The sequence below is a fragment of the Lindgomyces ingoldianus genome, assembly GCF_010093535.1.
Source record: "Lindgomyces ingoldianus strain ATCC 200398 unplaced genomic scaffold BDR25scaffold_60, whole genome shotgun sequence".
NCBI lineage: Eukaryota > Fungi > Ascomycota > Dothideomycetes > Pleosporales > Lindgomycetaceae > Lindgomyces > Lindgomyces ingoldianus.
In genome coordinates, this window is record NW_022985221.1 from 184690 (window position 1) to 199752 (window position 15063).

Genomic DNA, 15063 nt, shown 5'->3' on the forward strand with positions numbered 1-15063 from the left:
TCGGGTTCGCGGATAGATGGGGAGTCTGATACCACACACACACTCAGCATTTACGGGTGTCCTTCTACTATTACACTCAAAAAGACACGCAAAATAAGCAGCAGTGGGAACTTTGAAGCTTCACACGATTCGGATTCAAATTCAACATTCCAGGATGCGATGGTGCGTTATTCTGCGCAGGCGCATCCTCCTTCAATGACTGTATTACCTGGGGTCCAGTTATGCAGACCACGAACCACATACCACATGATTGCGCGTTTTGGTTAGAGATTGATGTTCATCTTCCCACTTCATACAGGTCTACCTATCTGTTTGCCTGTCTCTGTCTCAGTTCCTTTGTCCGGAAGTCCACGGCAACGCTACGCCTTGTATGTACGTATGTGCCTATGAATGGATATGTTCACAAATACTCGCCGATAGGATCGCAATGGCCTAGCCATTTTGCTGCACGCAGCACGCGAACCATGTCGTTCCTTGTATCAGATCATGGTTCCATTCCATTCCATTGATACAATACCGGTCTACTGGGGAGCGAGGTACTCTCTTCCTCGCTGGAGAATGAGCATCCTTCACACAGAGTCGAGCTCGTGTCACTGCACGTGCACATCCATGTCCTGGCCCTGGACTACACCAGCTACCTCACGCTACGGGGTCGGAATGGTGAATTGGCTGTCAAGTCATGTCAAGTCAGGTCGAATCCCGGACTCAGGCGTCTCAGATGGCGAAGGATGCAACGGGATGAGAGAGATGATTGATGGAGTGATTCATCTCTTCTAGCTGAGCTGCCTTGCGCGTAACTTTGTTCGTAGCATAGACCACTTTGATACCATTTTCTGTAAAGGTACATAGCTAGGGAAATAGCAGTGTTGGCAGTGTTGGTAGTGTTGGCAGTCTTTCAGCTCGGACACTGTTCGTTCATGATGATATGACATTATTCAGGCCCCAACGAATCACATCTCCCATCCACCACCTGCCTATTTCGGGAGACGTCGCGAACACCGCCCGCATCTTTCCATTTCCGCCCCATTCATCAGTGCAGTGCAGTGCAGCACCGGGGATTAATCGATGACAAAGCAAGAGAGAGTGCCTAGCGCAAGGGAATCAAGTGGGCAAATGCTCAAGTCAAGCGAACTTTGGTTGAACTGGCCGGAAATGCATTGTTGCTTGGTATATTTCGTCCGAGCCAATATGATGCAAGTTCAGCCAAATGGGTGGATATGCATTGCAAATGGAAGGATTTGTGACAGGCAGGGCAGGCAATGAAATGGGGTGAATGCAGCATGGCGGCACAGGAGACTCCAGCCGACCGGCGGTGGCGGCGATGGCGGTGTGTGCAACCTGACATCGTGGTCATTTCCATCGCCCCCCCTCCAGGCCAACCCCATCAGATGTTCTGGTTCTCAGATCCATCGGAACGGTGGATAAGAGGGCGGCTTGCATGGCTTTGGCATTGGCAGACAGGGAAGGGGGTCACAAGTGGAGGAGATGCCAGTGGTGGGGAGGTCGGAGGCGTGGAGGATCGCTCTGAAGGATTCAGCCCTGTCGTTTTGGGATACTTCCACACATCTCTGGAGGGACAGATGGCCACTTTGTCTGCTCTGCCTGAAAAAGCCCCCTGGTTTACGCCCCGTGAAGTGGAGCAGAGCAAACTATCCGCCCTAAACGAGAGCCCGCGTTCCTAACTCCGAGGCCGAGACCTGATGTTAGGTTCGATCGAGGGTGAAGCGGTTTAATTTCGAGATACACTTGCCGGAAGGTATGTTGGTGGAGGAGCAGTGAACGTGGGGTCCGAGTTCGCGATTCATGGCTGGATGAATGGCTGGATGTGGACTAGATCAGATGCAGATTCATCGACACATGAAACGCGTTTGAGGAGAACCGCAATGGCACAACGGACGGCTCGCTTGAGGGCGTTTCATGTGAAGAAATGATGGCATGCAAGTGCAAGCCCCTCGAACGGCATGCATGTTTTGAAACTTGTTTTGGAAGTTGATGGTGTCTTGAGGAGACATCTGAGGGAGGCAGGAGATTATGCCGGCCATGTGGTACAGCATCGGGGATTGAGGGACGCGTGGGAGATGTCATAGCTGTGGACGTGGTGCGGTGACTCAAGGAGAAGGATTCAGTCAGGTGTGCATTTCTCCATGCACGTTTTGCGACGAAGCTTTCTCTCCTGCTGCTCTCTCCGCTGGCATCAACCGTACTCATGTATGATGACGAGAAGTCTCTCCTGAGGGTGTTTGCACAGACCACCAAGCTTTTAGTCGGTTTTGCAGTCCTCCCGTGTCCGCTCCATCTTTGTGAAAATGTGCTCATGGCAAATCGCAAAACCCCACGTATGGTTGATTGCCAAAATATCTTGCGTCCCTTCATAATACAAGTTATTGCAGCATCATTTATCAATTAGTAAATAGGCACTTTGGCGGAGTGGTTATCGCGCGGGCCTTCCAAGCCTGAGGTATCGCCTAATATCCCGATTTTTTTTGGTTTTAGTCAGCCATAGTTCATTTGAAATGTTCATCAACATTTGGGAGAGCTCAACAAATTATGCTCACAAAGTCTTCGCAATGCGAAAATCGTATTTACGAAGAGGCAAAAGTTTGTCAGATTAAGACCGCGTAAATTTTCTAGACAGAACTTTCATGCTACAATGATATTACGCGGAATTTGTGATCGTGGCGAGATTACCTACCTCGACTCGGAATCGTACGGAACCTCACCATCAAATACGTCCGCGTCCAAGAAACATTGATTTGAAAGCAGAGGATTCAAGCAGCCTTAACATAGAACACACAGGTCCAAACACCCTCGATCGGTTCAAGTCAGGCTCATAGCAACCATACCCATATCCCCATCCTTATCAAAATCCCAAATAGAAACACGGGTTGCACAAGCAAGGGCAAGAAAGGTATGAGACAGTAAACTAATGTCGTTCTCGCGCGAGATGATCGAAGTTTAGTTAGCGGATCCGGTTGTCTGCTGCAGCTGCTTGCGAACGGCCGGTTCGCGTGCACCTCTTCGATACATGCCAACCAAGGACTGGAGATTTGCAGACTAGTTTGTGGAGCGTGCAAGTTGAAGCTAATTGCGCTTGATTTTGCGAGGGTAATTACATTCTCGGGATTGAAGTTTAGCGTAAGGCTGGCTTGACATTCGCATGGTTGTTGATTGAGTGTTCGGCGGCTCCTCGCTTAGCTCAATCGTAGCCAAGGGCACAATTCGCACTTCGAAAAAGCCGAGATTTGGAATACTGGGTGGAGATCAACCTGATACACACGGAGACCGACTGACCTAGCCATGCTTGCGAACCCTCCTATCTACCTGCCACCGCTAGCCATGCTACGGCTGCTAGCCTCTCTGATTCATGAACGCGTGTCAAAGACAGTGCTGTGCCTTGTGAGTCGGCAATCAAAAGTCTCCAGTTGGACCAGAGGAGTTGTCACATCGGCCCCCACAGCGCCACAGGAAACGATTCTCAACGCTTGATGCAATTCAACAGAAGGGCGCTGAAGCGTGCATGGAATTCCCGGCCCGTTTGTTGGAGACCATCGCGGCGCGAAGCTTCGCAGCCTGCCGGACACAGTGCGTGCGGCCGTGAGGTGGCGTCGACCTCCAGGCTTGGACATGGATGGATGGAAGCGAACTCCCACATGGACTAACTCCTACTCGCGAAGGACTGCAGCAGACTGCAGTAACCACGACTTCCACAACAACTGCGCGCGAAAGCCAATCCATCAGTAGCGGACTAATAGTCCACTGACGGAGCTATTTTTCGTCCCGACTTGCTCTCGCACCGTTTCCCTTGAAATGGTTACTAGGGCATCAGAGACCAGTCCCTCCAAACTAGCCCAGCCAAAAAACGGTGTCGGGTGACGCGGGTGGCCGAGTCGGGACGAAGCCTAGGAGCGACGTGCAGTAGTCGATGTCGGGGATGAGGACATCATCTGTCACCTGCATTTTTGGGTTGCATACGGATTATTGAGCGAGAGGGAATTTGGAAACTTCCGTTAGATTTGCGGGAAGAGTGGAAACGGGCCTTCTGAATGAATATGATGTGGTGTGAATGTGGGGTTGGATGTTAAGTTTGTGAAGAGCACTTCCCGAAGTGTTGTTTGAAGGTGTGAAACGTAGGATCTGTCGTTGTTTTTCTCCTCGTGACGAGGTCCGTCCCCGAATATATTGCTTGGTAAGTGCGGGGACATTATTGCTTTCAAGTTGACAGCCCTGGCTTGGCTAAATATGGGAAAGCAATCCCTCTTCTATCATGCTTCGGATACATGTGAACGGAAAAGGGATCGCCTTGTGAACGCCGTGGAATCAACCACCGAAAGGTGTGGTGACAGATGGTAAGAAGGAGGGACACACGTGGAAACCTTCTCCCAGCCCTACGGAACGTGAAAGTAAGCCCTGAGAAACATACCCCCACGACGGCTGAGGAGTAAGATAGTCAGATCTGGGGGATCTGGAGCCGTAAGGTATATGACGTCGTAAGATACATGACGTTGTTCTCTTCATAGGGCTGCCCAACTCTTACTACAGTTGAACACAGCTCTAGAGATAATGGATCCTGAATCGCAAGTCACTATTCTGTACCAACATGAGCGCAGCAGGCAATCGCTCAAGCATTGCCTCTTTAGGAATGCGGAGTTCAGTGCCGCTCCCCCATTTCCCATTTTCAAATGTTCCTGTTGGTTGGGGTCAATGTCCGGTGCGCTCCTGTTGGCTGTGCAACCCCTCTCGAATGACGAACAGAGGCACTTTCCCACACTCGGAGTCAAGGCTGGCCTACGGATCACCTGGAGCCGAATGTTTCCTATCTGCAGACGAAATCAAGGTGGAAATATTAATTTCGAACCACCTTGCATTCGGGACATCGAAAAGAGTCATGAAGGCTGCATTCTGGTGATTTCGCGCTTTTCGCTTGCTCCTTGAAGGATGGACAGAGTGCTGAGGATCGGGTGGTTACCGACGCTAAATCCCGCCCCAAAGCGTCCCTTGTCCTCGGCCAGGCGATTTACTTGCGAAGATGCGAATACGAGCGGGATTCGAGATTCGTAGCGGGGCGTGGCGCAGTGCTTCCTTCTACCAATCCTTCTCCCATAAAATTGGTGAAGGGTCCATACGACCTCTCGGCGCTATAGTCGGGCGTAAATCACCTGTGGTTCGTGATTCCTTTAGAATGGCAAGGCAGACTGGTGGAGCTTGTCAAAATGCAAATACCGTTGAGCCTCAAAATAGACGTTGACAGCTTGTAGAGGGGCCTAACTCTTCCAGAGGAATCGCTACAAACTCTGTACAGAATCCAGGTCCGTACTTGGTCGACGTGCGAGGAACGAGACCGGGGGTTTTGCAAAGTTCCGCGCCGGACTAATTTCCTCCCCGACTGGAACAAGTGCACGAGCGGATTCCAAACATCCCACCAGGCACTCGCTTGGAGAGACTTGGTAACATGCTAAGCCTTTGTTTGGTTGACGATGCCAGTACAAGTTTGGATTGACCACTTTGCCCTGGGATGTCACAACGCGATGTGCGCTGTGACCACCGATCTTCGCATGCGACAACAAACTCTATTGTGCATATGTAACGTTTCGAAAGGCTCCCTAATGACGAAGTGCTGCATCTTCAGGGCAAGGGCAGACCTTGATGTTAGAAGGCACAACCTTGAAAGGGAACAAGATATCGTGTGCGGCGCATATGCCTGTATCTGAGAAGTGCTTTGATATCACACTCAAGAGAGATTGGTGAGCCTCAATTTGTGGGATTTTGGAACGTCGCTGCCGTGTCTGTTGCAGTCAGGCCACCCAGTGTCGCACTGCCGAGGGTATCATTGGAGATGTTCAAGGGTCAAACTTGGACGCCGCGAGTTGAGGCAGTGCGCCGCAAACGTGTGTGGATTCAATTGGGACGCCTAGGGAAGCTGTGGAAGTGTCGGTCTCCATGAGCTGAGGATCGAAAGTTGCCGTCCACGGTTTCATCGGCGGGTGGGGACCGACTCGGCCCGGATTTGGCAAGGCTCCGGTCCGTCTCCCGCATGAAGATCAGGACTTCTGAAGAGCTCCAGTGAATGCCATGGAAGCCTCAGCCAAGGGAGGCCGGAAAGTATCTTGAGCATTGTAGTTGGTGAATTCGATGAATTCAATTCCGCCCTCTGGAGTAATTGTGAACTCCAGTGGGACTCGGTCGCGTTTCTCCTCTACTTCCGCCAGCACGTGTCTCAATTTTGCACGCTGGGAGCCAGTTAACGTGGATCAACTTGCTGGCCAGCCATCAAGTACAAGGCAGCCTGTCAAGTGGCATTTAAGAGACCGACCCAAAGAGAACGAAAACCTGAGTGAAGAGGTTTGCACAACTGCCGATTTATTGAGGCATTTACCTGTGGTTTGGTTTCACCGATCTTCTGCAGTGCAATCTTGGTATCATTCGTGCGGAGTCACTCGGAGGAGGGTCCAACTATGATGCCGCAACGCCCCGCAGGGTACCCAATATCAAAAGCCTGAACGCCCCGCAGGAGCAAATCGCCGCAGTAGACCCATACGTTGTTTCTTCAAGTTCTTGACCCGGACAGTCGAAATAGAAGGACCGTAACTCTAGTTAAGACAATGCTACGCAAATGGCGCAGAGTAAAGCAGCTGAATGATGACCCAATTAGGCTAGATATACGCTGTATGTTAGATCCATGCTTTGTCACTATAAACATGCCCTCTATATCCAAAGCAGGAAGACTTATTGGAGTGTCATGCGATGTGAATAGTTAGCTGAGATGAATAATCGTTGAGGTGCATGTTTGAGGCCGAGGAAAGGGCTGATGATTGAAGGGCGAAGACTGTGGGCACATTGAACTACTTCCCAAAAGAGTGATGAAGTTCACCGTGCATCTTGACAAGTTTCGGTGTGGCTATCATAACTGCTAAAAAGGGAACTGATTGACGAATCTGTATGCGAAATGTCGACGACTGGTTGATGCAACCTCCTTGCCATTGGCGCTTCAACATTTATGCGAATAGGACCCTGGAGACAGCAGCATGAGACAAATTAGGGAAAGCTTCGCACAGTGGCGGGAAGGAAGGAGCCTGGCTATTTTGAACTCAGGTATAGGGCGGGGGGAGTGACTGCGGAGCTCATGTCACTTGAGCCGTTTTCGATGATTGATAGCTTCCAAAATGAGGATGCTGCTGATGGCGACACCTCCGACTCGGAACAAATCACTAATCTCGCGAGAGTAAAACCAACACCGACCTATTTTCGAAGTGCGAAAGCGAAGTCGAAAATAGTCAGTTGCCGAAGAAAAAGAAGTAACTTGCACTGTTCAAATATTCCAACCGACGTGCAGGATTCCTTGTGGGACGTAGGTATTTTTGAGTTGAACAAAATTTCATTTCATGTGGCACAGCGGCGCTTCGAAGTGATATTCTATCGGCTAGAAACAGAAGGATTCAGAAGGATCCCGCAAACCAGTTAACCTTAAGCAAAGCATCAGGGTCTAAAACGAACCTCCTGCTTGGCACACGCCTCACAGGTGAGAAAGTGCATGAGTAAGCGGTAGGGCGCCGTCTATGCTTGCCCAGCTTGTGCAGTGTGCAAACCTGGGGTCCCTCTTCCAGACGATGGCTGAATAATCCGCGATTCTCGTCCTGCAGTGTTCCCACAATACGCGTGTGGAAGGCATGTAAGCACATGTTTGTAGAAGGTGAGCAGCTAGAAGGATCACAAGATGGCCTGAAAGGGTGTCGAGCTCGTGCATCTGCAGTTTTGATTGATCGAATGTTTCGAAACGGTTTGGGATCTTGATGCAGCCGCGAGGAGAGGGCGCTGCATCGCCCACAGCTTTGGAAGTCTGCCTGACCATGCATGATGACGGATGGCAAACCATTCTGATTGCTCAGTTCGTTTCAAAGTGGTCGGGCCTCGACTGGCCACGAGGTCCGAACCCCTGTGTGTGTGTGCCTCTCCATGTCGCCGGCATACCGTGAAGGAGTAAATCGTATCGGAATGGCTTGAAGATGCAGATGGAGGTCCAGGGTATATATTACGGCGCTTGTATTTTCTGCAATGATATTCCTTCTTTGCTGCACGGCGCTCGAGTGCCTTGTGAAGATGCGACTAGAGTAGTGTTGATGAATTACTCGTTTTGAAAACCGTCGTGGGCGGTTTTAGCCCGCATTTGCAGCCATGGGGTTCCCCATCGCACCGGCAACCACCCCTGTTATTTGGGCTCCCCACGCCGAAGCCGAGCATGGAGCCCAGCGCCTCGTTGTATATTCGAAGAGCCCAGCGCCTCGTTGTATATTCGAAGCATCTCTTGATGAGAAGTCTGCACACTGCAAAGCAGTATGGATCGACTTCTAAATATCAGGGAACGGCAGTTCAAGCAGGATTGCGAGGTGTGAAGATCTGCACGAATAATGTCTGAGGAACGCCCAGGGGCTTCAAAGAGAGGGGTTTAGGCGTCCATGTGCACTGCTGTTGTGCAATGGCCAATCGTCGCAGGTTCATTCGCTGAAGGATAGCCCTACGGCGGTGACGCAAGGCTGGGATCGTAGGGCTGGAGGGGTGAGAGGTTGCTAGTCTCGTGGCGTGAGAGATTGGGTTTAGTGGTCTTCGGGAGTCCAAAAATAGCCCCTAACCGTTCCTTCATGAACAGCTATCCAACGACAAGAGCATCTCGCGCGACTTTGATTTAAAATTGGAAATAGCAATTTTTTTGAGCGGCTATTAAGCGCATTTCTTATTCTGCGTGCTGCGAAGTAGGCACCTTGATGTGAGTACTGGTATATTTGGCCATCGGGCGTTTGGGGAGCGATGTAGGCGTTTTTGCGTTTTTAGATACGTACCTCTCGTATCCATGAACGTGATCGGAGAGCCTCGTACACCTCACATGAACATGAAAATGGACGCAGCTAGTATTCAAGAAACGTGTGACTCGGATATATCTCGATTATTATCGCATTGTTTGACTAATATGTGGAAATGTGCTTGTGATCCTGCTGCCTCTCTGCTTGTCGGTGAGGGCTGCCGGCATGACCGAGCTGCATGTCGCCTCGATGCCCGAAACAGGAAGCCGATCTGGATGCGAATGCAACGCCGAATCTTGTGTCGCTGAAGCTGAACACATGCATTCGCAGATTTACCCACCATCAGTCACAGCGAATTATCGGTGGTGCTTGGCCCTTTCTGCCTTGTGAACACACCGCTTCAGCTGGCGACCTGCACTAAACGCCGGTCGGAGCAGCATCGCCGACCGTTGCCGGTAGACCGTACTGCGATCTGCATATCAGTCGAAAAGCAGGTCTTCCATGCTAATGAACTGCTAGTTGCTAGCGAGGCTTTCAGTCGATATCCAAGGATGATCCGATATGCTGCACAGCTCCTGATAGTGTAACAGTCCGTACTCATGGATTTCCCATCAAATCCGAATCGAACGGCATATTGCTTAAGCCCAAGGCCCGTAAACTTGTGGATATCACTGGTGAACTGCGTGATCTAGTGTCGACTGGGCCATTGACCTCTTGGATGTTCTTGCTAGTATATGCATCCGAGGGAGATTGTGGGCCACCATGTATCAATTGTTCGTCGTTACGATCGTTCACGAAGCTAGTGAAACTACGCTGGTGCAGTATTTACTTCTTCACTAAAAGCTGTTATTACTTGGTCAGATATTGGTGGATTTGCTTTCGTCTTTAGAACTGGGTGATGACACAAATATGCAAGAAAAGGAAGAGGGGATAAGGAGAAGGAGATACTTAAGCGGGCCCGAGTGAAGTACACCTTAGAATAGTATATGGCCGGCTTAAGCATCACCTCGAAAAGGGAAAGAGGTTCGAAGGGGACAGCAGGATCTGTGGGTTGTCGTTGCCCCAGCGGATCATCAACACTGCAGCTTAATGCTTCTTGAGGATGCCTTTGCGAGATTAAAGTGTGGCAGGACCAGAAGGACCGTGTCGAGGTACAATCGGCCCCTTGCTGGCTTCGTGCGAGGGAGGGAGTCTTCTGTCGTGATGAGTGAAGTTAACGCCGTGGGAACGTAATTCTCAGGTGATCGACAAGAACCTTCTGGTGTAGTTGCCGACCTGCGCCGATGTGCTGAGCCTTCGCTCAGCCATAGCTAGCCGATGTCTTTTCCAACTGTAGCCGCTCAGGGGGCCTCATGACCCCCAAAAGCTGCACCCAAAGAAATTTGAGATAGAAGCCGGGACTGCCTTCTTCGTCAGTCTTCCGTCAACCCTGCTATGAGCCTCTTGCTAGACAACACTCTAAAGAGTTCCGGAAGTGTAAAAGCCGACATCGATGGTGTCGAAAGATGATCTAAACGAGATGTACGCTTCAGAACTGTCACGTCATTGCGATCGCCTTAAAAGTGGATAATGATCGAAGAGCTAAATAATCCTCTGGGGATAGTGCTTATCCAGACGACGGGGAAATTCATGCTGGCTGTGTCCTTGGATGTAGAGGGCCTTGAGGCCATGTTCATGTTGGAGTGTGGGACATTTCCAATGAGCTTTCGCTTGCCAAATTTGCCACCGTTTCAAGTGATGCGGGAGATAGATGCGTTGTTCAACTAGGTCTTTGAGACAACGATGCAGTCAGTGAACGTGTTCCGCTCAGCCTACACTGATGTGGTGTTAAGGGCCGATATCAAAATTGGCCATCAAATGTTCCAGTGTTGCTAATGGAGCTTCGCATCATTTAGTCGATATATCCAGGGGCATTGAAGGGGCTCCCCATATTCAATATACCCACCAATACCCGATCCTCTTATTCGGTTTCTGTGGTCCTGCTCCTTGAGCCTGAATCATTTACAAATATCCAAATCGCAATTGTTGAAGGCTAATGAATCCGAGACATGTTTCCTCAGGGGTTGAGCTCTTCCCGCGCTTCCACGGGAGGCGGTAGGAGCAATGGGACGGCATGCCGTTGTTACTACTTAGCACTTGGCTGTCCCCTCTCCCTGAATTTATTGGATGAACTATTCATTCTAGAAACAGGCCCCCACGACACCGCAGGTGACAACATTGTTCGAACATGCAGGGTGCATGATTGAGGAAGTGTCGAGTATGCCTAGGAGTTGGGCGCTACCTGCATCCGGTCGGCAGTGCGTACGGCCTTATTAGCGTACTGGTGACCTCCGACGAAAGCAGGGGAAAGGTATTCGAATAGGTCTCGCGACGGTTCTAATTTCTTCACAATTGAGGAGTAAAATAAGTGTGCGTCAAGATTGTGGACAGAATCCGCGAATGGCGAGTGTTTCTATTCGGGACACTACTGATGAATCCCATGGTCTCAGACCATCTTGTCCGAGGACCGAGCAGGATGAAGCAAAAATACTTCGACGAATCGAAGCGGGAAAGCACTAACAAGATTGGAAATAGTCAAGTATAACGACGAAGTTATCGTATAATCAAACCAGAAAAGCAAATGTTGGTCAAGTAGATATCCTAATCCTGATGGAGGCTCAGCAGGGAGTTGGTGAGGGCGCAGCTTGCGGGAAATGTGACTCCGAACTTGAGCCTCCACCGCCAGCCGCAGGAGACGCCGCAGAGCTGTAAGGCACGCCGGATGCTGAGATGGAGCGCTCAAAGGAGAATAATCAGAAGTTAAACTTGGGGTACATGTCCAGGACGCCTTTGTCATGGTCGGTTTGAGCAGAATCGGCTCGAAATCTACACCGAGATCGCGCGGTGATTGGCTGCCGCGTAATTTTCAAGGGTTACGTCATGAAGACAAGCTTTTGGAACGCTGACGCCAGCTGTTTCTGGAATACCAGCGGGGGTCAGAAGTGTAAATGGTGTTCACCGACTGCAGGGCGAAGGTGCTGATGGCCGGGAAGGCTAGTGGAGAGCGTGGGTGCCGTGCATAGGGCTGGTCGGGTGAATGGCCTGTGTCAGACGCTTGATTTCGTCGAACCCCTGGGGCTCAAGTCGATGGCTCAATCATTGATGGAAATTTGATGCGGGATTCGTCTGTGGTTCAAGAAAAGACGTGCAACGTAAATTTAGACCTTCTTACCAAGCACACTCAACCGCTTCACGGACCGGGGTTACCTGTCGCGAGCCACTGATATCGCAGCGACGTCGCTTGGGCTAGACCCCAAGCAGAAAACGCTGTGAGGAACAGCGATGTCCGCTTCCAGCAGGCTTTCATCTTTTGCAAGGCCACAGAGCCGTCTCCGTCCGTGTATTTCGCTGCCCTCAACGGTCGTCCCGCGGCCACGCGCTAGGGACCTTGGTCCGCCGATTTGGAATCTCCGCATCGTCATTTCATCCCCCATTGTCACCAAGGCCTTGCCAGCCCTAGGCGGTGAGCAGGACTCTTTGCTGCACTGCTCTGCACGATAGTGCGGCAGCAGCGCGACACATGGCGATAGTACGCGTCAAGGCTGTCCAATGACGGCATCCAGCGTATTTTTGTACCCGATTGCCATGATTTGTTCGAGCCCTGTGCGATTATCGAGCAGCAGCAGCAGCGGCGGCGGCCGCGCTCAGAGGAATCAGGATGCGAAGAGCGAGGAAATTCCCCCGTCGAGGAGCGCACGCCGAGAGAATGCAACAGGCAGATTGCTATCTTTGTGCAGTTCATTTACCCACCCAGAGGCACAGCGATGCCTTTCGGCCCCCAAAGTGCCAGCGAGGTCGCCCGTCGAGGCGCGAGCAAAGAGCGATGGGATGGCAGCCAGCACGCGTCTTCAGCACGCGAATGGCTAGGCAGGAAATGTGATGATGAAGCGACACTAATTCCAATTCACACCGCACTCGTAGCCAACACGACCGGGAGCTCGCGGGCGGGTATCGGACAAGACAGCGCACTGCGGCGAGCGGAACACAGAGACGTTCCGCCGCATCCTCCCATCGCACTGTGTGCCGACGCCGAGCGACGAAGCGGCCACAAGCCCAAGAGGCTGGGCGCTATCTGGGCCATGATCGGGCGAGCATCGCTGGTGCATTCTGACTGACCGCCTCCCCTCTGTTAATACACCAATTTCGTTCTTTTCGATACAACGCCCGTTGACCCGCTCTTGTGGCTCTGGCATGCTAAAGTCCGAGCTGCGGGCCCCGGCGGGTGTGTTTGAGAGGCGGGCTCAGCCTTTGGCCGGCGTGCTGCTCCCTGGAAGGGCTGCAGCCTTGTGGGATTGAGCCTAGCTCGCTGCCAAATTTACGGCCCCTCGCCGCTCAAACTGGCGGCGTCCCTCAGCGCCAATTTGCCCGCGCAGCAGGGTTGCATACATGCTCCTCCGCCTTATGTACCCAAATCTGGAAGTGCTCTCTCTAACGGCCGAGCCAAACTCCGTGCAGTCCCAGGGCGTTGCTGAAGAGGCCCGTGGCCTGCTGGGGGTGTGCGAGGGGCCTTATGCACAGCTCGAGCAATTCTGGATTCGGCACCACCACTAGCAGGGGTGCCAGAGCTTCCATGTCTTTGCTGCTCTGGGGACGACTGCGGAAGCATCCAGAGGCAGCGTGCGAGCCATTGATAAATATGGCACATGCTGCCCCCGACGCCATGAATCCTCCCCCCATCCACCATTGTTATCTCTAAGGACGCGTTCCGCCCTCTATATATCTATCCATCTCATCTGCTTCGAGTCCACCTTCCTTGAGCATCTCTCACTAACTATCTTCCCCTCTCCCCTCCTCTCACCTTCCACCATGCATCGACACGCAAGCTACCAGCAGTATGCTACGGCGCAACCCACCACACATCGGTACTCCGGGACCTCAAGTGCCTTCAGTGCCTCCGCAAATCCCAACGAGGATTGGACCAAGATCTCGGATCTTGCTGAGCGCCGAAGAATACAGAACCGCATTGCCCAGCGCAATTACCGTGAGTACCCGGTTCTGCCGGTACATGTCGCCACAGCCTACTGACCCCGCTCAGGCAAGAAGCTGAAAAAGAGGCTTGAAGATCTCGAACGCCGGGCCGCCTCTAGCTCTGCTTCACCGGAGCAGAAGCCTGTAGAGTTGCAACCACCACATCGATCGCCGCCCCGCCAGGAATTCTCGTCCCCAGCCTCATCGGAGTCGGACTTTGGTCGTCATACGCCCGATATCCAAAGCCATTACGTTCCTCCACCCGAGGAGCGTGCCATGTTCTCGCATCAGTACACGCGGCAGCTGTCTACTTCCCCGCCGCCTTTCTCGTATTCTACGTATCCCGCTCCAGATGCGGCTGCGTACACGGTGCCATATGCAACAACACATGCGCCCTACCATTCGATACCCACCACTACGACTCCGGAGATGCCGATGTACACACCGTACCTGCCACCGCTCTCCTCAGCCTACCCTACGACGCTCCCTAGCCTCGTACACCCAATGAAGAGCGAATTCTACGCTGAGGATGAGATGAACTCGTTCGGCGTGGGGTATCCTCAGATGGCTACTATTGATCTTCCTCCTCATTCTTACGCGGAAGCCGGTGCTCATGTAAAGATCCCTCCCCGCAAGACCTACTACGCACATTAGCCCTCTATTCCTGCCGCGCGACCTTGATCGACGAGCCACACGCTGACAACCAGTGGCAGACACCACCACTTTCCGACTCTTTCGAACCGTCGCAAGCTGGCTCGCCTTCAGAGTCAATCTGCTACCCGACGACACCCAACTCAATGCCACGAACACCTCCTCTTCACCAAGTCCACCTTGTCTGAGTCGCTTGACCAGGGTCAGCGCCTCGATATCTTCTTCTTCTTCTTCCTGAGGCGCGTTGTCGTCTGTAAACTATTTGATTTTGTTTATTTGTAATGCATTTCAGCGAACGGTCGTTAAATGATGGGACATAGCGATGGAAACACTCCTTCGCCTGTTTACGAAACAAATTGGAGTTTGGAGTTTTGACTGGAAGTTCTTGGGAGGCCATTGTTGCGCTTTGGAACTTTAGGAAAGACTGGGACTCATAGAACCCAGCGAAGGAATTGATGCCTTGATGAAGGCATACGGACGGCTACCAGAACTGGCTGGGAGCATGAGAGCGAATGAATATTATTACTACTTATCTTTCAAAGACTATTCTCACCTGGAACTGTGAATGGATGCTTCTCGAATAAAAGTGAACGTCGTGTTACGGTCCCGACGA

The 15063-nt window shown here is 51.8% G+C and overlaps 3 protein-coding genes across 3 annotated transcripts; 2 read left to right on the plus strand and 1 right to left on the minus strand.

The window, feature by feature from the left end:
• Nucleotides 1–6538: 6538 nt before the first annotated feature.
• Nucleotides 6539–10338, minus strand: BDR25DRAFT_397200 (uncharacterized protein; the record flags this gene model as incomplete). Its single annotated transcript, XM_033698485.1, has 25 exons — nucleotides 6539–6802; nucleotides 6834–6875; nucleotides 6929–7008; nucleotides 7051–7074; nucleotides 7111–7172; nucleotides 7207–7302; nucleotides 7346–7417; nucleotides 7508–7631; nucleotides 7709–7838; nucleotides 7868–8100; nucleotides 8137–8311; nucleotides 8359–8406; nucleotides 8514–8641; nucleotides 8753–8919; nucleotides 8956–9102; nucleotides 9143–9196; nucleotides 9240–9471; nucleotides 9504–9605; nucleotides 9646–9739; nucleotides 9799–9877; nucleotides 9926–9984; nucleotides 10042–10131; nucleotides 10165–10238; nucleotides 10281–10302; nucleotides 10334–10338. 25 exons carry the CDS (start codon nucleotides 10336–10338, stop codon nucleotides 6724–6726), a joined length of 2418 nt encoding a protein of 805 aa, XP_033540199.1. The 3' UTR covers nucleotides 6539–6723.
• Nucleotides 10339–12351: 2013 nt separating this feature from the next.
• BDR25DRAFT_384657 (uncharacterized protein) lies at nucleotides 12352–13127 on the plus strand (the record flags this gene model as incomplete). Its single annotated transcript, XM_033697894.1, has 2 exons — nucleotides 12352–12360; nucleotides 12395–13127. The coding sequence occupies 2 exons, from the start codon at nucleotides 12352–12354 to the stop codon at nucleotides 12944–12946; spliced, it is 561 nt and encodes a 186-aa protein (XP_033540200.1). The 3' UTR covers nucleotides 12947–13127.
• A 510-nt stretch (nucleotides 13128–13637) lies between these two features.
• On the plus strand, nucleotides 13638–14453 carry BDR25DRAFT_320049 (uncharacterized protein; the record flags this gene model as incomplete). The annotated part of the gene is made up of 2 exons (XM_033691875.1): nucleotides 13638–13812; nucleotides 13867–14453. The coding sequence occupies 2 exons, from the start codon at nucleotides 13638–13640 to the stop codon at nucleotides 14451–14453; spliced, it is 762 nt and encodes a 253-aa protein (XP_033540201.1).
• Nucleotides 14454–15063: the final 610 nt, after the last annotated feature.